Source organism: Rattus norvegicus, chromosome 3, assembly GCF_021556685.1.
Source record: "Rattus norvegicus strain SHRSP/BbbUtx chromosome 3, alternate assembly SHRSP_T2T, whole genome shotgun sequence".
Taxonomy (NCBI): Eukaryota; Metazoa; Chordata; class Mammalia; order Rodentia; family Muridae; genus Rattus; species Rattus norvegicus.
The window spans coordinates 130,868,478-130,892,201 of record NC_141536.1 but is presented as its reverse complement, the minus strand read 5'-3'; the positions used below and the strand labels follow the sequence as shown (position 1 = coordinate 130,892,201).

General features: G+C 41.2%; 1 protein-coding gene across 3 annotated transcripts in view; it reads right to left on the bottom strand.

The window, feature by feature from the left end:
* Positions 1-23,724, bottom strand: part of Pcsk2 (proprotein convertase subtilisin/kexin type 2) — a 304,858-nt gene that overhangs the window by 40,232 nt on the left and 240,902 nt on the right. For all 3 annotated transcript variants that reach the window (XM_087649001.1, XM_087648999.1, NM_012746.2), the window contains 1 exon segment: positions 1,210-1,298. In XM_087649001.1, coding sequence (XP_087505127.1) covers positions 1,210-1,298 — 89 coding nt within the window.

Sequence of the window (23,724 nt, the reverse complement as noted above, 5' to 3'; positions counted from 1 at the left end):
TTCTGTTATGGCCTCCATGTATTGCCAAGAGAAGTTTTCTCATTAAAGGGTGGGGAGCACACTTATCTGTGTGCATAAGGATAAATATTAGAATGTTGTTTGGATTTATGATTGTTTTGTGAGGTGGTGGCTATAGGTTTTTCTCCAAGATTCATGACTTTACTAGCTTTGGATAGTTGATTAGGTTTCCCATATCAGGTATGTTTTCCCTCTTGTTGAACAGGCCTTAAGTCCAATTAGAGATCTGTTGGTTACCAAGGTATACATGCCACTACTGTACTGTTAGGATTATCGCGTCATGCTGGTTGCTGTTTTAGTTCACAATGCTTGACATTTTTATGGGGGTTCTAAGAACCAAGCTTAGGTCCTTGTACTGAATAAGCAGGCATTTATCAACAAAGCCAGCCTCCAGCCCCCAGATACATTCTTTTGTGATTCTGCACCCAGTTCTGGCAGGGGTTTCTAGAAGCACTCTGTAAAGAGCTAAGGATGGATTTGTAGAGCATCCATTTGCTTTATTTAGGCCTCTGGAAATGCAAGTGTCAGCACAAAGTAAGCTTATGTTTCAATTAAATTGCTAGGAAAGAAATTATCTGTCTGTTTTTCTCTCTAAATCACCATTGACTTTGTGTTCCTTTTCTTAAAACTCATGTAAGGAGGGAAGTGCAAAGTACTGGATCCAGCTAGGCTTTCTAAGAGATCAAGCCTCTTTAAAGATGAGTTGGACCAGGCAAAACAGTTTCAAGGCTGCCTGACATCTTTACAAATAATCCTTCACACTTGTAAATATAAACATGATATTGACATTGATATACTACTTTAAAGTAGTGTTAATATAAAGTTAAAAACATGAGGTAACAAGATTGTGGTTACTCTTGGGTAGGGATGGGTCATATCTGGACAACAGGGTCATTAGGAGGAGGCCTTTGGGGTCTGGTTGGGTTTTGTTGTTCACATGGATGATACATCTCTGAAAACCCATTCACATTTGAGGTATGTGCATGTGTTCTACCTGTCTGATGCTTAAAGAGTGTTGTGTGTTGTGTAGGTTAAAATGAAATTTCTTTCCCATGCTTGATCCACCTCTGGGCCTCAGAACTCCTGCTCAGTGGGATAAATTTGCTGAGCCCTGCAAATTGGAGATGAGAATGTAAGAGCTCCCAGGGTAGGCTGCCCACATGACGCCTGCCTCTAGCAGGGCTGGCTCACCTGCCACCTTGGAGTTGTATGCTACACCGACTCCACAGATATTGTTGCTGGCTGCAGCGGAAACTTCTCCTGCACACCTGGTTCCATGGCTGTGGGGAAAATAGAGACAGGTCAGACATGTGGGTCAAAAGTGTTTATAGGAAATTTCTTTAATTCTGTCTGCTGGGAGCAACTTAGTCTTTAAAGATTAATCTGTATTTGAGCCCCCAGTGACCCATCCAATTATCTTCCTGTCAACCCCCAAATTCCCTTCTATCCTCTCCTTTCTCCAGTGGCCTTCTTGATCCTGGGTTGTTTCTATTATAAAAAAGGTTTCTGAGAACACTTTTAACTGCAACCACTTTTTTTTAACTTTAAAATTTGGAGTATTTTCCAGTGGAAAACAGAGGTTTTCTTAAAAAAAATGAAACAAACTATAAAATAGGTTATGTGGCTGGTCAGTTTGAGTTTTCAGATGCACTAGGATCTATGGGTTGGGTAGTTACTTCCAAGGGTGTCTCAGCATACAGGAAGGAGTGAGATATTGCCTACCAATGATGGAGTGATAGTCACTCACCTTCATTGAACTAGGTTTCCACTCTGACACAGAAACAAGAAATCACATTCTGCCAGTATCGTGGAAAAGAAGAAGCCTAAAGGACCCCTGTTTTCAGGTGATATGACTCCAGACATAAAGACCCTAAAGATGCCACCAGATAATTCTGAACCAATAACTATAAATCCAGCAAAGTAGTAGGATACAAAATTAACACACAGGATCCAATAAATTTTTTAGACATCAGTGATAAACATACCAAGACAGAAAATAGGAAAACAATCCTAACAGCCCAACAATAGCCAAAACAACAAGAGCAAGAAGAACATTAACAACAAGAGCAAGAAGAAGAAGAAGAAGAAGAAGAAGAAGAAGAAGGAGAAGGAGAAGGAGAAGGAGAAGGAGAAGGAGAAGGAGAAGGAGAAGGAGAAGGAGAAGGAGAAGGAGAAGGAGAAGGAGAAGGAGAAGGAGAAGGAGAAGAAGAAGAAGAAGAAGAAGAAGAAGAAGAAGAAGAAGAAGAAGAAGAAGAAGAAGAAGAAGAAGGAGAAGAAGACCAAGACCAAGACCAAGACCAAGACCAAGACCAAGACCAAGACCAAAACAGCTTCTGAGTTAACCTAACCAAGAAGGTGAGAATATTGAATCTATTGAAAACTTTAAAAGTCTGAAGAAATAGGATCTTACTGCAGAGTTCTGTACAGTAAACAATAGGATTAGCAATAACTTGTAATATTTTTTGGGGGGGGTATGCAATCCCGTTGGCCAACAACTCAAACCAAGGTAGCCCATTCCTGGTACTGGGGTTTTATTTGGTATCATAAGGTATCTAGTTGGGGTATTATACCTCTATTATAGAGTAAATTCCATTTAAACTTTCTATGCATATATGTATTAGAAAGCTTCTCAAGTAGTATGTTTTCATACATGCTTTTAAAAGGCCTTTAATGTTAGTTATCACTCCCTGTATTCCCTACTCTGCCTTCCTATTCAACATCACCTTTAATCCTTCCTGTTCCATTTCCCACTTCTATCCTTTAAAAACACTATTGTCTATATACTGAAGTAACAGAATATGGAGAAATCTAGATAATACTCAGCTGAAAGCTTTATTCATACTGTCTAGCTTCATAGTGCAGGAAGAGAAAAGAAATCATTAGACTCACCCAGTTGTGAGCCCTGAACATTATAATAATGACTTGCCTGGCAAAATATGCCCACTGTTACAATAATGGCATGAATGTCATGGGGGTAACCAACCACTTTTTGATTAAGTCCTGCTTCAGAAGATGAAGCCCATAGTTGACATTGTCAATGAGTCTGAAACCTGTGGCTAGTTAGGTCATGGGAAAATAGAGGTAGGAGAAACTTACTATTCATGGTATTTTTGAATGAGAATGGCTCATGAATTCTTGGTCCCAGGTTGATTGGACTGTTTGGGAAGGATTAGAATGGGTGAACTTGTTGGAGGTTTTATGCCACTGTGGATGAGCTTTGAGGTTTCAAAAGCCCAGAAATTCCAGTTCTCTCTCTCTCTCTCTCTCTCTCTCTCTCTCTCTCTCTCTCTCTCTCTCTCTCTCTCTCTCCCCCCCTCTCTCTCCCCTTCCCCCATTTATCTCTCTCTTCCTCTCTCTCTCTCTCTCTCTCTCTCTCTCTCTCTCTCTCTCTCTCTCTCTCTCTCTGTGCCTCTATCTACCTCTTGCCTGTGGATTATATGTAAGCTCTTAGCTACTGTCACAGCATCATGCCTGCCTGCCTGCTTCCATGCTCTCAAACATGATAGTTATGGAATCACACTCTGTAACTGTAAGCCCAAATAAAATCTTTCTTTTATAAGTTGCTTTTGTCTTATCACAGTAAAAGAAAGGTAATAAGACACTATTATTCTGATAAATGGACATAGCAATAAAGTAACTCCTAATGACCTATTGCTATACTCATAGATCAGAGCATCATTTAACTCTCATCAGAGAAACTGTAGATGGCAATTTGCATTGGATCCAACATTGGCCAGTGTGCAGAAGTGATTATGAGATGTATATATCATAGCTCTCCCAGCTCACTGATTCATGTGAAAGAGGGTGTGGAAAGACAGTAAGGGCCAGAGATGGTGATGACTTAAGGAAACAGTGCTTCCTAGACATGACAGGGGAGATACATGTTTGAGCTCACAATGATTGTGATAGTTAGATCAAGGAAGAGAACCATCTCAGTATGGAGTGAGGGGGGAGGCGGTCATGAAGTTCCAACCCTAGTTGAGGAACCATTGGCAATTGATGACTGAAGGAAGAAAGTCCATTTTCTTTAAGAAAGTAATCACATGCTCTAGGAGATGGCTTACAGCCATATACATACTTGCAACCCCGAGTGGACTCACTGTGTTGTTAATAATGATAACAACAATAACAACAACAATAATAACAACTACTCATGGCATTGGAATTGAATAGTGGCAGGGGAGTTGGGGAGGAATTGGAGTGGAGGGGTTTTGTCTACTGTAGACATGTATGAGATTCTCAAATAATGAAAAATAAGAATTCAATACCAATAGCAATCAGGGAAATGCGGTTTAAAACAACCTCAAGATTCCATCCCATCACTGTCAGAATGGTAATCATCAGAAAATCAAATAATAACAAATGCTGGTGAGGCTGTTGGGTAAGGATAATCATTATTGACTTTTAGTGGTAGTGCAAACTGGTATGGCCACTGTAGAAAAACAGCACGGAGAGTCCTTCAAAAGTTGTGAGTTGAACTACTTTGGGCGTATACCCAAAGGAGTGTACATATTGTTACAGAGCACTTAGCTGTTCGTGTTTGCTGCTGCTTAATTCATAATTGCCAGGAAATGAAATCAGCCCATATGTCCATCAACTGATAGATGGAGATAAAAATATGATATATACTATTGGGTTTTATTAAGCTGTGAAGAAAAATAAAATTATGAAAATTTCAGGTAAATGGATGAAACTGGAAACAATTATGTTGTTTGAGTTTACTCAGACACAGGGGAAAAAACCATGGCATGTGAATCCCAGCTTCTAATTTTGTGTGTTTAACTTGGAATACCCTTAGAAGACAGGACATTAGCAAGAAGCTACTGAGAGGGGCTGCCTGAAGGGAGGGGTCAATTGAAATTAGGTAATATAAAGTAGAGAGGGGGTGGGAAGGTTTAAAGGCTTAGTGGCCAGAGGAGACAAGAGGATAGAGGGTAACTAAAATGAAGGGGATATGAAAAAGATATAAACCGTTACTGTCTTGTAACTAAATTTAGAAAATGTGATTTATATAAAAAGAAGTTTAAAGAGAGACACCTTTCTTTTTTTTTTTTTATTGAACCATCCCTGAATCTCTGGGATGAATCTTACTTGATCAAGATGGATGATCATTTTGATGTGTTCTTCGATTCAGATTGCAAGAATTTTATTAAGTATTTTTGCATTAACATTCTTAAGGGAAATTGTTCTGAAGTTCTCTTTCTTTTTTTTTTTTTATTAACTTGAGTGTTTCTTATTTACATTTCGAGTGTTATTCCCTTTCCCAGTTTCTGGGCAAACATCCCCCTAATCCCTCCCCCTCCCATTCTTTATGGGTGTTCCCCACCCCATCCTCCCCCCATTGCCGCCCTCCCCCCAACAATCACGTTCACTGGGGGGTTCAGTCTTAGCAGGACCAAGGGCTTCCCCCTCCACTGGTGCTCTTACTAGAATATCCATTGCTACCTATGAGGTCAGAGTCCAGGGTCAGTCCATGTATAGTCTTTAGGTAGTGGCTTAGTCCCTGGAAGCTCTGGTTGCTTGGCATTGTTGTTCATAAGGGGTCTCGAGCACCTTCAAGCTCTTCGAGTTCGTTCTCTGATTCCTTCAACGGGGGTCCCGTTCTCAGTTCAGTGGTTTGCTGCTGGCATTCGCCTCTGTATTTGCTGTATTCTGGCTGTGTCTCTCAGGAGCGATCTACATCTGGTTCCTGTCGGCCTGCACTTCTTTGCTTCATCCATCTTTTCTAATTGGGTGGCTGTATATCTATGGGGACATGTGGGGCAGGCTCTGAATGGGTTTTCCTTCTGTGTCTGTTTTAATCTTTGCCTCTCTATTCCCTGCCAAGGTTATTCTTGTTCCCCTTTTAAAGAAGGAGTGAAGCATTCCCATTTTGATCATCCGTCTTGAGTTTCATGTGTTCTAGGCATCTAGGGTAATTCAAGCATTTGGGCTAATAGCCACTTATCAATGAGTGCATACCATGTGTGTTTTTCTGTGATTGGGTTACCTCACTCAGGATGATATTTTCCAGTTCCAACCATTTGCCTAAAAATTTCATAAAGTCATTGTTTTTGATAGCTGAATAATATTCCATTGTGTAGATGTACCACATTTTCTGTATCCATTCCTCTGTTGAAGGGCATCTGGGTTCTTTCCAGCTTCTGGCTATTATAAATAAGGCTGCGATGAACATAGTGGAGCACGTGTCTTTTTTATATGTTGGGGCATCTTTTGGATATATGCCCAAGAGAGGTATAGCTGGATCCTCAGGCAGTTCAATGTCCAATTTTCTGAGGAACCTCCAGACTGATTTCCAGAATGGTTTTACCAGTCTGCAATCCCACCAACAATGGAGGAGTGTTCCTCTTTCTCTGCATCCTCCCCAGCATTTGCTGTCACCTCAGTTTTTGATCTTAGCCATTCTCACTGGTGTGAGGTGAAATCTCAGGGTTGTTTTGATTTGCATTTCCCTTATGACTAAAGATGTTGAACATTTCTTTAGGTGTTTCTCAGCCATTTGGCATTCCTCAGCTGTGAATTCTTTGTTTAGCTCTGAACCCCATTTTTTTTATTAACTTGAGTATTTCTTATATACATTTCGAGTGTTATTCCCTTTCCTGGTTTCCGGGCAAACATCCCACTCCCCCCTCCCCTTCATTATGGGTGTTCTCCTCCCAACCCTCCCCCCATTGCCGCCCTCCCCCCATAGACTAGTTCACTGGGGGTTCAGTCTTAGCAGGACCCAGGGCTTCCCCTTCCACTGGTGCTCTTACTAGGATATTCATTGCTACCTATGGGGTCAGAGTCCAGGGTCAGTCCATGTATAGTCTTTAGGTAGTGGCTTAGTCCCTGGAAGCTCTGGTTGCTTGGCATTGTTGTACTTTTGGGGTCTCGAGCCCCTTCAAGCTCTTCCAGTTCTTTCTCTGATTCCTTCAACGGGGGTCCTATTCTCAGTTCAGTGGTTTGCTGCTGGCATTCGCCTCTGTATTTGCTGTATTCTGGCTGTGTCTCTCAGGAGCGATCTACATCCGGCTCCTGTCGGTCTGCACTTCTTTGCTTCATCCATCTTGTCTAATTGGGTGGCTGTATATGTATGGGCCACATGTGGGGCAGGCTCTGAATGGGTGTTCCTTCAGTCTCTGTTTTAATCTTTGCCTCTCCCTTCCCTGCCAAGGGTATTCTTTTTCCTCATTTAAAGAAGGAGTGAAGCATTCCCATTTTGATCATCCGTCTTGAGTTTCGTTTGTTCTAGGCATCTAGGGTAATTCAAGCATTTGGGCTAATAGCCACTTATCAATGAGTGCATACCATGTACGTCTTTCTGTGATTGGGTTACCTCACTCAGGATGATATTTTCCAGTTCCAACCATTTGCCTACGAATTTCATAAACTCGTTGTTTTTGATAGCTGAGTAATATTCCATTGTGTAGATGTACCACATTTTCTGTATCCATTCCTCTGTTGAAGGGCATCTGGGTTCTTTCCAGCTTCTGGCTATTATAAATAAGGCTGCGATGAACATAGTGGAGCACCTGTCTCTTTTATATGTTGAGGCATCTTTTGGGTATATGCCCAAGAGAGGTATGGCTGGATCCTCAGGCAGTTCAATGTCCAATTTTCTGAGGAACCTCCAGACTGATTTCCAGAATGGTTTTACCAGTCTGCAATCCCACCAACAATGGAGGAGTGTTCCTCTTTCTCCACATCCTCGCCAGCATCTGCTGTCACCTGAGTTTTTGATCTTAGACAATCGCACTGGTGTGAGGTGAAATCTCAGGGTTGTTTTGATTTGCATTTCCCTTATGACTAAAGATGTTGAACATTTCTTTAGGTGTTTCTCAGCCATTCGGCATTCCTCAGCTGTGAATTCTTTGTTTAGCTCTGAACCCCATTTTTTAATAGGGTTATTTGTTTCCCTGCGGCCTAACTTCTTGAGTTCTTTGTATATTTTGGATATAAGGCCTCTATCTGTTGTAGGATTGGTAAAGATCTTTTCCCAATCTGTTGGTTGCCGTTTTGTCCTAACCACAGTGTCCTTTGCCTTACAGAAGCTTTGCAGTTTTATGAGATCCCATTTGTTGATTCTTGATCTTAGAGCATAAGCCATTGGTGTTTTGTTCAAGAAATTTTTTCCAGTGCCCATGTGTTCCAGATGCTTCCCTAGTTTTTCTTCTATTAGTTTGAGTGTGTCTGGTTTGATGTGGAGGTCCTTGATCCACTTGGACTTAAGCTTTGTACAGGGTGATAAGCATGGATCGATCTGCATTCTTCTACATGTTGCCCTCCAGTTGAACCAGCACCATTTGCTGAAAATGCTATCTTTTTTCCATTGGATGGTTTTGGCTCCTTTGTCAAAAATGAAGTGACCATAGGTGTGTGGGTTCATTTCTGGGTCTTCAATTCTATTCCATTGGTCTATCTGTCTGTCTCTGTACCAATACCATGCAGTTTTTATCACTATTGCTCTGTAATACTGCTTGAGTTCAGGGATAGTGATTCCCCCTGAAGTCCTTTTATTGTTGAGGATAGCTTTAGCTATCCTGGGTTTTTTGTTATTCCCGATGAATTTGCAAATTGTTCTGTCTAACTCTTTGAAGAACTGGATTGGTATTTTGATGGGGATTGCATTGAATCTGTAGATTGCTTTTGGTAAAATGGCCATTTTTACTATATTAATCCTGCCAATCCATGAGCATGGGAGATCTTTCCATCTTCTGAGGTCTTCTTCAATTTCTTTCCTCAGTGTCTTGAAGTTCTTATTGTACAGATCTTTTACTTGCTTGGTTAAAGTCACACCGAGGTACTTTATATTATTTGGGTCTATTATGAAGGGTGTCGTTTCCCTAATTTCTTTCTCGGCTTGTTTCTCTTTTGTATAGAGGAAGGCAACTGATTTATTTGAGTTAATTTTATACCCAGCCACTTTGCTGAAGTTGTTTATCAGCTTTAGCAGTTCTCTGGTGGAACTTTTGGGATCACTTAAATATACTATCATGTCATCTGCAAATAGTGATATTTTGACCTCTTCTTTTCCGATCTGTATCCCCTTGATCTCCTTTTGTTGTCTGATTGCTCTGGCTAGAACTTCAAGAACTATATTGAATAAGTAGGGAGAGAGTGGGCAGCCTTGTCTAGTCCCTGATTTTAGTGGGATTGCTTCAAGTTTCTCTCCATTTAGTTTAATGTTAGCAACTGGTTTGCTGTATATGGCTTTTACTATGTTTAGGTATGGGCCTTGAATTCCTATTCTTTCCAGGACTTTTATCATGAAGGGGTGTTGAATTTTGTCAAATGCTTTCTCAGCATCTAATGAAATGATCATGTGGTTCTGTTCTTTCAGTTTGTTTATATAATGGATCACGTTGATGGTTTTCCGTATATTAAACCATCCCTGCGTGCCTGGGATGAAGCCTACTTGATCATGGTGGATGATTGTTTTGATGTGCTCTTGGATTCGGTTTGCCAGAATTTTATTGAGTATTTTTGCGTCGATATTCATAAGGGAAATTTGTCTGAAGTTCTCTTTCTTTGTTGTGTCTTTGTGTGGTTTAGGTATAAGAGTAATTGTGGCTTCGTAGAAGGAATTCGGTAGTGCTCCATCTGTTTCAATTTTGTGGAATAGTTTGGATAATATTGGTATGAGGTCTTCTATGAAGGTTTGATAGAATTCTGCACTAAACCCGTCTGGACCTGGGCTCTTTTTGGTTGGGAGACCTTTAATGACTGCTTCTATTTCCTTAGGAGTTATGGGGTTGTTTAACTGGTTTATCTGTTCCTGATTTAACTTCGATACCTGGTATCTGTCTAGGAAATTGTCCATTTCCTGCAGATTTTCAAATTTTGTTGAATATAGGTTTTTATAGTAAGATCTGATGATTTTTTGAATTTCCTCTGAATCTGTAGTTATGTCTCCCTTTTCATTTCTGATTTTGTTAATTTGGATGCACTCTCTGTGTCCTCTCGTTAGTCTGGCTAAGGGTTTATCTATCTTGTTGATTTTCTCAAAGAACCAACTTTTGGTTCTGTTGATTCTTTCTATGGTCCTTTTTGTTTCTACTTGGTTGATTTCAGCTCTGAGTTTGATTATTTCCTGCCTTCTACTCCTCCTGGGTGTATTTGCTTCTTTTTGTTCTAGAGCTTTTAGGTGTGCTGTCAAGCTGCTGACATATGCTCTTTCCTGTTTCTTTCTGCAGGCACTCAGCGCTATGAGTTTTCCTCTTAGCACAGCTTTCATTGTGTCCCATAAGTTTGAGTATGTTGTATCTTCATTTTCATTAAATTCTAAAAAGTTTTTAATTTCTTTCTTTATTTCTTCCTTGACCAGGTTATCATTGAGTAGAGCATTGTTCAATTTCCACGTATATGTGGGCATTCTTCCCTTATTGTTATTGAAGACCAGTTTTAGGCCGTGGTGGTCCGATAGCACGCATGGGATTATTTCTATCTTTCTGTACCTGTTGAGGCCCGTTTTTTGACCAATTATATGGTCAATTTTGGAGAAAGTACCATGAGGAGCTGAGAAGAAGGTATATCCTTTTGCTTTAGGATAGAATGTTCTATAAATATCCGTTAAGTCCAGTTGGCTCATGACTTCTCTTAGTCTGTCGACATCACTGTTTAATTTCTGTTTCCATGATCTGTCCATTGATGAGAGTGGGGTGTTGAAATCTCCCACTATTATTGTGTGAGGTGTAATGTGTGTTTTGAGCTTTAGTAAGGTTTCTTTTACGTATGTAGGTGCCCTTGTATTTGGGGCATAGATATTTAGGATTGAGAGTTCATCTTGGTGGATTTATCCATTGATGAATATGAAGTGTCCTTCCTTATCTTTTTTGATGACTTTTAGTTGAAAATTGATTTTATTTGATATTAGAATGGCTACTCCAGCTTGCTTCTTCTGACCATTTGCTTGGAAAGTTGTTTTCCAGCCTTTCACTCTGAGGTAGTATCTGTCTTTGTCTCTGAGGTGTGTTTCCTGTAGGCAGCAGAATGCAGGGTCCTCGTTGCGTATCCAGTTTGTTAATCTATGTCTTTTTATTGGGGAGTTGAGGCCATTGATATTGAGAGATATTAAGGAATAGTGATTATTGTTTCCCTTTATATTCATATTTGGATGTGAGGTTATGTTTGTGTGCTTTCATTCTCTTTGTTTTGTTGCCAAGACGATTAGTTTCTTGCTTCTTCTAGGGTATAGCTTGCCTCCTTATGTTGGGCTTTACCATTTATTATCCTTTGTAGTGCTGGATTTGTAGAAAGATATTGTGTAAATTTGGTTTTGTCATGGAATATCTTGGTTTCTCCATCAATGTTAATTGAGAGTTTTGCAGGATACAGTAACCTGGGCTGGCATTTGTGTTCTCTTAGGGTCTGTATGACATCAGTCCAGGATCTTCTGGCCTTCATAGTTTCTGGCGAGAAGTCTGGTGTGATTCTGATAGGTCTCCCTTTATATGTTACTTGACCTTTTTCCCTTACTGCTTTTAATATTCTTTCTTTATTTTGTGCGTTTGGTGTTTTGACAATTATGTGACGGGAGGTGTTTCTTTTCTGGTCCAATCTATTTGGAGTTCTGTAGGCTTCTTGTATGTCTATGGGTATCTCTTTTTTTAGGTTAGGGAAGTTTTCTTCTATGATTTTGTTGAAGATATTTACTGGTCCTTTGAGCTGGGAGTCTTCACTCTCTTCTATACCTATTATCCTTAGGTTTGATCTTCTCATTGAGTCCTGGATTTCCTGTATGTTTTGGACCAGTAGCTTTTTCCGCTTTACATTATCTTTGACAGTTGAGTCAATGATTTCTATGGAATCTTCTGCTCCTGAGATTCTCTCTTCCATCTCTTGTATTCTGTTGGTGAAGCTCGTATCTACAGCTCCTTGTCTCTTCTTTTGGTTTTCTATATCCAGGGTTGTTTCCATGTGTTCTTTCTTGATTGCTTCTATTTCCATTTTTAATTCCTTCAACTGTTTGATTGTGTTTTCCTGGAATTCTTTCAGGGATTTTTGTGATTCCTCTCTGTAGGCTTCTACTTGTTTATTAATGATTTCCTGTGTTTCCCTAAGTGTGTTCATGTCTTTCTTGAAGTCCTCCAGCATCATGATCAAATATGATTTTGAAACTAGATCTTGCTTTTCTGGTGTGTTTGGATATTCCATGTTTGTTTTAGTGGGAGAATTGGGCTCCGATGATGGCATGTAGTCTTGGTTTCTGTTGCTTGGGTTCCTGCGCTTGCCTTTCGCCATCAGATTATCTCTAGTGTTACTTTGTTCTGCTATTTCTGACAGTGGCTAGACTGTCCTATAAGCCTGTGTGTCAGGAGTGCTGTAGACCTGTTTTCCTCTCTTTCAGTCAGTTATGGGGACAGAGTGTTCTGCTTTCGGGCGTGTAGTTTTTCCTCTCTACAGGTCTTCAGCTGTTCCTGTGGGCCTGTGTCTTGAGTTCACCAGGCAGCTTTCTTGCAGCAGAAAATTTGGTCTTACCTGTGGTCCCGAGGCTCAAGTTCGCTCGTGGGGTGCTGCCCAGGGGCTCTCTGCAGCGGCAGCAACCAGGAAGACCTGTGCCGCCCCTTCCGGGAGCTTCAGTGCACCAGGGTTCCAGATGGTCTTTGGCTTTTTCCTCTGGCGTCCGAGATGTGTGTGCAGGGAGCAGTCTCTTCTGGTTTCCCAGGCTTGTCTGCCTCTCTGAAGGTTTAGCTCTCCCTCCCAGGGGATTTGGGTGCAGAGAACTGTTTATCCGGTCTGTTTCTTTCAGTTTCCGGCGGTGTCTCAGGCAGGTGTCCTGCCGCTCCTGGGCCCTCCCCCAGGGGAGCCCAGAGGCCTTATACAGTTTCCTCTTGGGCCAGGGATGTGGGCAGGGGTGAGCAGTGTTGGTGGTCTCTTCCGCTCTGCAGCCTCAGGAGTGCCCACCTGACCAGGCGGTTGGGTCTCTCTCTCACCGGGTCTGGGAGCAGAGAGCTGCTGCGGGCCGGGATCCGTGGGCGTGGGACTTCCGGTAAACACAGAACGTGCCCGAACCTAGAGAAATTCTGCTTCCGTGTGTCCCAAGCTCACCAGGCAGCTTTCTTGCAGCAGAAAATTTGGTCTTACCTGTGGTCCCGAGGCTCAGGTTCGCTCGTGGGGTGCTGCCCAGGGGCTCTCTGCAGCGGCGGCAACCAGGAAGACCTGAACCCCATTTTTAATAGGGTTATTTGTCTCCCTGCGGTCTAACTTCTTGAGTTCTTTGTATATTTTGGATATAAGGCCTCTATCTGTTGTAGGATTGGTAAAGATCTTTTCCCAATCTGTTGGTTGCCATTTTGTCCTAACCACAGTGTCCTTTGCCTTACAGAAGCTTTGCAGTTTTATGAGATCCCATTTGTCGATTCTTGATCTTAGAGCATAAGCCATTGGTGTTTTGTTCAGGAAATTTTTTCCAGTGCCCATGTGTTCCAGATGCTTCCCTAGTTTTTCTTCTATTAGTTTGAGTGTATGTGGTTTGATGTGGAGGTTCTTTATCCACTTGGACTTAAGCTTTGTACAGGGTGATAAGCATGGATCGATCTGCATTCTTCTACATGTTGACCTCCAGTTGAACCAGCACCATTTGCTGAAAATACTATCTTTTTTCCATTTGATGGTTTTGGCTCCTTTGTCAAAAATCAAGTGCCCATAGGTGTGTGGGTTCATTTCTGGGTCTTCAATTCTATTCCATTGGTCTATCTGTCTGTTTCTGTACCAATACCATGCAGTTTTTATCACTATTGCTCTGTAATACTGCTTGAGTTCAGGGATAGTGATTCCCCCTGAAGTCCTTTTATTGTTGAGGATAGTTTTAGCTATCCTGGGTTTTTTGTTATTCCAGATGAATTTGCAAATTGTTCTGTCTAACTCTTTGAAGAACTGGATTGGTATTTTTTTTTTTTTTGTGTTCACCTCTTTCCTGCTCATTTTCTTTTTTTTTATTTTTACTTTTTTTTTATTAACTTGAGTATTTCTTATATACATTTCGAGTGTTATTCCCTTTCCCGGTATCCGGGCAAACATCCCACTCCCCCCTCCCCTTCATTATGGGTGTTCCCCTCCCAACCCTCCCCCCATTGCCGCCCTCCCCCCATAGACTAGTTCACTGGGGGTTCAGTCTTAGCAGGACCCAGGGCTTCCCCTTCCACTGGTGCTCTTACTAGGATATTCATTGCTACCTATGGGGTCAGAGTCCAGGGTCAGTCCATGTATAGTCTTTAGGTAGTGGCTTAGTCCCTGGAAGCTCTGGTTGCTTGGCATTGTTGTACTTTTGGGGTCTCGAGCCCCTTCAAGCTCTTCCAGTTCTTTCTCTGATTCCTTCAACGGGGGTCCTATTCTCAGTTCAGTGGTTTGCTGCTGGCATTCGCCTCTGTATTTGCTGTATTCTGGCTGTGTCTCTCAGGAGCGATCTACATCCGGCTCCTGTCGGTCTGCACATCTTTGCTTCATCCATCTTGTCTAATTGGGTGGCTGTATATCTATGGGCCACATGTGGGGCAGGCTCTGAATGGGTGTTCCTTCAGTCTCTGTTTTAATCTTTGCCTCTCTCTTCCCTGCCAAGGGTATTCTTGTTCCCCTTTTAAAGAAGGAGTGAAGCATTCCCATTTTGATCATCCGTCTTGAGTTTCATTTGTTCTAGGCATCTAGGGTAATTCAAGCATTTGGGCTAATAGCCACTTATCAATGAGTGCATACCATGTACGTCTTTCTGTGATTGGGTTACCTCACTCAGGATGATATTTTCCAGTTCCAACCATTTGCCTAAAAATTTCATAAAGTCGTTGTTTTTGATAGCTGAGTAATATTCCATTGTGTAGATGTACCACATTTTCTGAATCCATTCCTCTGTTGAAGGGCATCTGGGTTCTTTCCAGCTTCTGGCTATTATAAATAAGGCTGCAATGAACATAGTGGAGCACGTGTCTTTTTTATATGTTGGGGCATCTTTTGGGTATATGCCCAAGAGAGGTATAGCTGGATCCTCAGGCAGTTCAATGTCCAATTTTCTGAGGATCCTCCAGACTGATTTCCAGAATGGTTGTACCAGTTTGCAATCCCACCAACAATGGAGGAGTGTTCCTCTTCCTCCACATCCTCGCCAGCATCTGTTGTCCCCTGAGTTTTTGATCTTAGCCATTCTCACTGGTGTGAGGTGAAATCTCAGGGTGGTTTTGATTTGCATTTCCCTTATGACTAAAGATGTTGAACATTTCCTTAGGTGTTTCTCAGCCATTCGGCATTCCTCAGCTGTGAATTCTTTGTTTAGCTCTGAACCCCATTTTTTAATAGGGTTATTTGTTTCCGTGCGGTCTAACTTCTTGAGTTCTTTGTATATTTTGGATATAAGGCCTCTATCTGTTGTAGGATTGGTAAAGATCTTTTCCCAATATGTTGGTTGCCATTTTGTCCTAACCACAGTGTCCTTTGCCTTACAGAAGCTTTGCAGTTTTATGAGATCCCATTTGTCGATTCTTGATCTTAGAGCATAAGGCATTGGTGTTTTGTTCAAGAAATTTTTTCCAGTGCCCATGTGTTCCAGATGCTTCCCTAGTTTTTCTTCTATTAGTTTGAGTGTGTCTGGTTTGATGTGGAGGTCCTTGATCCACTTGGACTTAAGCTTTGTACAGGGTGATAAGCATGGACGATCTGCATTCTTCTACATGTTGACCTCCAGTTGAACCAGCACCATTTGCTGAAAATACTATCTTTTTTCCATTGGATGGTTTTGGCTCCTTTGTCAAAAATGAAGTGACCATAGGTGTGTGGGTTCATTTCTGGGTCTTCAATTCTATTCCATTGGTCTATCTGTCTGTCTCTGTACCAATACCATGCAGTTTTTATCACTATTGCTCTGTAATACTGCTTGAGTTCAGGGATAGTGATTCCCCCTGAAGTCCTTTTATTGTTGAGGATAGCTTTAGCTATCCTGGGTTTTTTGTTATTCCAGATGAATTTGCAAATTGTTCTGTCTAACTCTTTGAAGAATTGGATTGGTATTTTGATGGGGATTGCATTGAATCTGTAGATTGCTTTTGGTAGAATGGCCATTTTTACTATATTAATCCTGCCAATCCATGAGCATGGGAGATCTTTCCATCTTCCGAGGTCTTCTTCAATTTCCTTCTTCAGAGTCTTGAAGTTTTTATTGTACAGTTCTTTTACTTGCTTGGTTAAAGTCACACCGAAGTACTTTATATTATTTGGATCTATTATGAAGGGTGTCGTTTCCCTAATTTCTTTCTCGGCTTGTTTCTCTTTTGTGTAGAGGAAGGCTACTGATTTATTTGAGTTAATTTTATACCCAGCCACTTTGCTGAAGTTGTTTATCAGCTTTAGTAGTTCTCTGGTGGAACTTTTGGGATCACTTAAATATACTATCATATCATCTGCAAATAGTGATATTTTGACTTCTTCTTTTCCGATCTGTATCCCCTTGACCTCCTTTTGTTGTCTGATTGCTCTGGCTAGAACTTCAAGAACTATATTGAATAAGTAGGGAGAGAGTGGACAGCCTTGTCTAGTCCCTGATTTTAGTGGGATTGCTTCAAGTTTCTCTCCATTTAGTTTAATTTTAGCAACTGGTTTGCTGTATATGGTTTTTACTATGTTTAGGTATGGGCCTTGAATTCCTATTCTTTCCAGGACTTTTATCATGAAGGGGTGTTGAATTTTGTCAATGCTTTCTCAGCATCTAATGAAATGATCATGTGGTTTGTTCTTTCAGTTTGTTTATATAATGGATCATGTTGATGGTTTTCCGTATATTAAACCATCCCGCATGCCTGGGATGAAGCCTACTTGATCATGGTCGATGATTGTTTTGATGTGCTCTTGGATTCGGTTTGCCAGAATTTTATTGAGTATTTTTGCGTCGATATTCATAAGGGAGATTGGTCTGAAGTTCTCTTTCTTTGTTGGGTCTTTGTGTGGTTTAGGTATAAAAGTAATTGTGGCTTCATAGAAGGAATTCGGTAGTGCTCCATCTGTTTCAATTTTGTGGAATAGTTTGGATAATATTGGTATGAGTTCTTGTATGAAGGTCTGATAGAATTCTGCACTAAACCTGTCTGGACCTGGGCTCTTTTTGGTTGGGAGACCTTTAATGACTGCTTCTATTTCCTTAGGAGTTATGGGGTTGTTTAACTGGTTTATCTGTTCCTGATTTAACTTCGATACCTGGTATCTGTCTAGGAAATTGTCCATTTCCTGCAGATTTTCACGTTTTGTTGAATATAGGCTTTTATATTAAGATCTGATGATTTTTTGAATTTCCTCTGAATATGTAGTTATGTCTCCCTTTTCATTTCTGATTTTGTTAATTTGGACACACTCACTGTGTCCTCTCGTTAGTTTGGCTAAGGGTTTATCTATCTTGTTGATTTTCTCAAAGAACCACTTTTGGTTCTGTTGATTCTTTCTATGGTCCTTTTTGTTTCTACTTGGTTGATTTCAGCTCTGAGTTTGATTATTTCCTGCCTTCTACTCCTCCTGAGTGTATTTGCTTCTTTTTATGCTAGAGCTTTTAGGTGTGTTGTCAAGCAGGTGACATATGCTCTTTCCTGTTTCTTTCTGCAGGCACTCAGCGCTATGAGTTTTCCTCTTAGCACAGCTTTCATTGTGTCCCATAAGTTTGGGTATGTTGTACCTTCATTTTCATTAAATTCTAAAAAGTCTTTAATTTCTTTCTTTATTTCTTCCTTGACCAGGTTATCATTGAGTAGAGCATTGTTCAATTTCCACGTGTATGTGGGCATTCTTCCCTTATTTTTATTGAAATCCAGCTTTAGGCCGTAGTGGTCCATTAGCACGCATGGGATTATTTCTATCTTTCTGTACCTGTTGAGGCCCGTTTTTTGACCAATTATATGGTCAATTTTGGAGAAAGTACCATGAGCTGAGAAGAAGGTATATCCTTTTGCTTTAGGATAGAATGTTTTAGAATATCCGTTAAGTCCATTTGGCTCATGACTTCTCTTAGTCTGTCGACATCACTGTTTAATTTCTGTTTCCATGATCTGTCCATTGATGAGAGTGGGGTGTTGAAATCTCCTACTATTATTGTGTGAGGTGTAATGTGTGTTTTGAGCTTTAGTAAGGTTTCTTTTACGTATGTAGGTGCCCTTGTATTTGGGGCATAGATATTTAGGATTGAGAGTTCATCTTGGTGGATTTATCCATTGATGAATATGAAGTGTCCTTCCTTATCTTTTTTGATGACTTTTAGTTGAAAATTGATTTTATTTGATATTAGAATGGCTACTCCAGCTTGCTTCTTCCGACCATTTGCTTGGAAAGTTGTTTTCCAGCCTTTCACTCGAGATAGTGTCTGTCTCTGTCTCTGAGGTGTGTTTCCTGTAGGCAGCAGAATGCAGGGTCCTCGTTGCATATCCAGTTTGTTAATCTATGTCTTTTTATTTGGGAGTTGAGGCCATTGATATTGAGAGATATTAAGGAATAGTGATTATTGCTTCCTGTTATATTCATATTTGGATATGAGGTTATGTTTGTGTGCTTTTCTTCTCTTTGTTTTGTTGCCAAGACGATTAGTTTCTTGCTTCTTCTAGGGTATAGCCTGCCTCCTTATGTTGGGCTTTACCATTTATTATCCTTTGTAGTGCTGGATTTGTAGAAAGATATTGTGTAAATTTGGTTTTGTCATGGAATATCTTGGTTTCTCCATCTATGTTAATTGAGAGTTTTGCAGGATACAGTAACCTGGGCTGGCATTTGTGTTCTCTTAGGGTCTGTATGACATCAGTCCAGGATCTCCTGGCTTTCATAGTTTCTGGCGAAAAGTCTGGTGTGATTCTGATAGGTCTGCCTTTATATGTTACTTGACCTTTTTCCCTTACTGCTTTTAATATTCTTTCTTTATTTTGTGCGTTTGGTGTTTTGACTATTATGTGACGGGAGGTGTTTCTTTTCTGGTCCAATCTATTTGGAGTTCTGTAGGCTTCTTGTATGCCTATGGGTATCACCTTTTTTAGGTTAGGGAAGTTTTCTTCTATGATTTTGTTGAAGATATTTACTGGTCCTTTGAGCTGGGAGTCTTCACTCTCTTCTATACCTATTATCCTTAGGTTTGATCTTCTCATTGAGTCCTGGATTTCCTGTATGTTTTGGACCAGTAGCTCTTTCCGCTTTACATTATCTTTGACAGTTGAGTCAATGATTTCTATGGAATCTTCTGCTCCTGAGATTCTCTCTTCCATCCCTTGTATTCTGTTGGTGAATCTCGTATCTACAGCTCCTTGTCTCTTCTTTTGGTTTTCTATATCCAGGGTTGTTTCCATGTGTTCTTTCTTGATTGCTTCTATTTCCATTTTTAATTCCTTCAACTGTTTGATTGTGTTTTCCTGGAATTTTTTCAGGGATTTTTATGACTCCTCTCTATGGGCTTCTACTTGTTTGTTTATGTTTTCCTGGAATTCTTTTAGGGATTTTTGCGATTCCTCTCTGTAGCCTTCTACTTGTTCTCTAAGGGAGTTCTTCACGTCTGTCTTGAAGTCCTCCAGCATCATGATCAAATATGATTTTGAAACTAGATCTTGCTTTTCTGGTGTGTTTGGATATTCTGTGTTTGCTTTGGTGGGAGAATTGGGCTCCGATGATGGCATGTAGTCTTGGTTTCTGTTGCTTGGGTTCCTGCGCTTGCCTCTCGCCATCAGATTATCTCTAGTGTTACTTTGTTCTGCTATTTCTGACAGTGGCTAGACTGTCCTAGAAGCCTGTGTTTCAGGAGTGCTGCAGACCTGTTTTCCTGTTTTCTTTTAGCCAGTTATGGGGACAGAGTGTTCTGCTTTCGGGCGTGTAGTTTTTCCTATCTACAGGTCTTCAGCTGTTCCTGTGGGCCTGTGTCTTGAGTTCACCAGGCAGGTCGCTTGCAGCAGAAAAGTTGGTCTTACCTGTGTTCCTGAGGCTCAAGTTTGCTCGTGGGGTGTTGCTTATGAGCTCTCTGCAGCGGCAGCCACCAGGAAGATCTGCGCCGCCCTTTCCGGGAGCTTCCGTGCACCAGGGTTCCAGATGGCGTTTGGTCTTTTCCTCTGGAATCAGTAATGTGTGCAGAGTGCAGTCTCTTCTGGTTTCCCAGGCGTGTCTGCCTCTCTGAAGGTTTAGCTCTCCCTCCCACGGGATTTGGGTGCAGAGAACTGTTTATCGGGTCGGTCCCTTCAGGTTCTGGCGGTGTCTCAGAAGCAGCGGACCTGCTGCTCCTGGGCCCTCCTCTACGGGAACCCAGAGGCCGTATACAGATTCCTCTTGGGCCAGGGATGTGGGCAGGGGTGGGCAGTGTTGGTGGTCTCTTCTGCTCTGCAGCCTCAGGAGTACCCACCTGACCAGGTGGTGAGGGCTCTCTCCCACGGTGTTTGGGAGCAGAGAGTTGCTGCGGGCGAGAGACACCTTTCATGGCTGGAAAAACGATTCCTAGAAGCCATAGACTGAAACAAAATCGTCTATGGCAGGAGTCAGAGATTTCCTTAGGAGTTGATGGTAATGGAGAGTTCAAAGTTCATCCCTCCCCCCCAGTATAGACTCTCGATATTTCTCTTAGTTACTCAGAATTAGATAATAAGACCTTGTTGCTGAAGATTATGTGCACTGTGGCTACTTGATATAAAGAAATAAAGCTGGGACTGAATTACATGTTTTCTCCATGCTGGTGTTCACAGTCCTGAAAGGTTCTGTGCAGGATGCTGGAGGAGAAAAGGCATCAATGGTCTTACCTTTCTGTTAATCTTGTGATTTATGAGACCGACCCACCATGCACAATGTGCTCACATGGCATTACTGTCATGGGTGTAACCAAGTGCTCTCTGATTGTATTTGAGGCCCTCCTACCAGGAAGGAGTCGATGCTGGTACTATAAGCCTATCCCCACACCCATGCTGAAGGAGACCATAGGTTCTGAAGATAGGAATGCAGAAGTGAACACTATTGTTTAGTTAGACTGACATTGTTACCAAACGGCTCTTAAACATTTGCTTCTAGCCATAGACAGCTTCTACTCCTGGCATTAAGAGAAAGCCCTTTTCAGTGAATGGTGTTTAATGTGGAGACTCATGGCTAGCTAGGAAAGGTTATGAAAGTAAATGAAGGTCCCCAAAGAAGACATTTACACCATCCCCTCTAAAGCATAGGGAAGATGGCAGAAGAGGGTTAGAAACAAGGTCAGAGGTGAAAGATGGGGACACATGCTATAAAATGCCATCTTCAGGACAAGACGCAGCCCTTGCAATTATGAACTCATAGAGCAACTAGGGATGCCTGCATTGGGCTTATCAGTAGCTTGACACAGATTGAAGAGGGGCTCTACCCTTCTCTGCTGAACTATTTGTAATGGATAGATTCAGGAAGGGAGGTATCCTTGCTTTTATCTGTGCATACACTGATGGTCCCACTAAGTGCCAATGGGTAGTTCTAATCCAATGGTCATACAGATAGCCCAGGGTCACCAAACAAAATAAAAAATCATGAATTTGGTAAAGGAACTGGTAAAGGGAGAATTGGAGATGGAGATCAGAGGGAGATGAGGTATGATGAGAGAGTAATCAGAATATATCATATACATGTGTGGAATTGTCAAAAAATCAATCAAAACATATTCAAAGATAGAACTCCTCATATACTTTTAGATTTGTGAAATTATAAATAATGTATTTATTAAAATACTTCATTTATTATTATAAAATACAAAAAATAAAAAAAAGTATGGTGTCTTTTATCCCCCTTAAGTCTGGCACCTCAGTGCCCCAAGATATCTGCTGGGTATCTTGCCAGAAGCACACATTCCAATTCCATGGTGGCCCAGACCAGCAGCCCCACACTCCATTACACTTAAATCTACACATGAAAGAACACACAATAACCTTAGATCCAATTGATAAGATATAATTGCCCACCTAAACATACAAAGCCCAGTACCACCCATCCCTTAAGAACATTAATAACAACCTGTAAATACACAAAGCAGAATCTTAACGTCACCTGCCATATTGTTCTGCCACAGCTTCTCTCCCTGTCCCTCCTGCCTCTTCCTCCTTTCCGTTCCAGTCTCCTCCTCTTCCCTCAAACTTCTCTCCTGCCCATCCTTCCTTTTCATCCAATGATAGGCCTCCTTCTATCCTGTACCTGCCCCTCACTTGTATTTTACAAATTCAATGGGGAGAAGCTTCTGGTGAAGTCACCTGAGTCCTGAGTACATGACTAGGCAGCTGTCCTTGGGGCAGTGGAATTAGGATAAAAATACAGATGACTCCAGGGCAAATACCAAAGTCAAATAAAATACCACACAAAATCCACGGAAGCTCATGTGTATGCATGATGCATACTGAAACATGTATACATTGTTTCACATATACTTTAAATGTATATATTTCAATATAAGTATAGCTATACACTTACAGTATTTTTTTTTAGATTTATTTGTTTTATTTTATGTGGATGAGGGGTTTGCTTGTGTATGTGCCTATGTACTATGTGTGTTCTTGGTGGCCACAGAGGTCAGAAGAGGGCATTGGATCTCCTGGAACCGGAGTTACAGATGGCTATAAGCTGCCATGTGGGTGTTGAGAACTGAGACTAGGTCCTTTGGAAGAGCAGTTAGTACTCTTAACTTTTGAGCCATCTCTCCATATATATTTTCCCAAGTACTATATATTTAAGCATATACTTATATCAGATACATACCATACAACTTACACATATACTTCATATATATATATACAAGTTATGATTCTAACATTTTACATATTTGCTTGAATTAATATATAACATCATACATATTTATAGGCGGTGGTATAGTAATTTGATAAGAGAATATGGTGGTACACAATGTGTAATAATCAAATCAGAGCATGAGTGCTTCTCTCTCCTTGAATACTTATTTCTTTGTTTGGGAAACTTTGAAGTCTTCTCTTCCAGTTCTTTACGAAATACATGACATTGTTGTGGACTGTAGTTTCTCTTCTATGCTGTGGACCACTCAGACTCATCCTATAAAGTATATTTAGTTCTATCCATCCAACCTGCTTCTGTGCCTCCTCTTCTTCATCCTCCCCAACTTTCAGTTTCAGTGACTAATATTCTTCCTATTCCTCTTACTTCATCTTTCCCAGTTTACACACACACACACACACACACACACACACACACACACACACACACACAACACAACTTCATTGGAGTCTGATTAAGTTTGCTTGGGCCATAGGTGCCAATGCTGAGTTCTGGAATGGGTAGTAATCGTTGCTCAAAGTGCACCATGCATGAAAAATGACTAGACCAGGTGTGAGACCAATGCCATAACTCTTCCTTAAGGGAAAAGACCATTTCTGTCCCACAGGGCTTGTTAAGGACTCTGGGAGATATATACCTATGAGCTGGTTTGCACAGGTGTTTTGGTCCCTTGAATTCCTTAAGCGAGGAGTATGCCACGGGCTCTCCTGAGGCCGCATGAGAAGGCATATTGTATTTGCCACCTTAGGCAGCACTGACAATGAGAAACAACAAACAGAGGTTCCTTCACTCAGGTGAAAATATGAGATCTGGCTTCCTTGCTCTAAGTGACTTGATACTGGACAAAACAGTGTCTTAGGGCCCTGCTTTGCCCTGGGTGGCTTCATATTACAAGCATTTCTGACTCCATTTTGCAAATGTAGAGGCAAGGTGACTTGGCACCTTGGTGGACATGTAATCACACCTCTGTTTGACACCACTCATGAGGCAGACTGA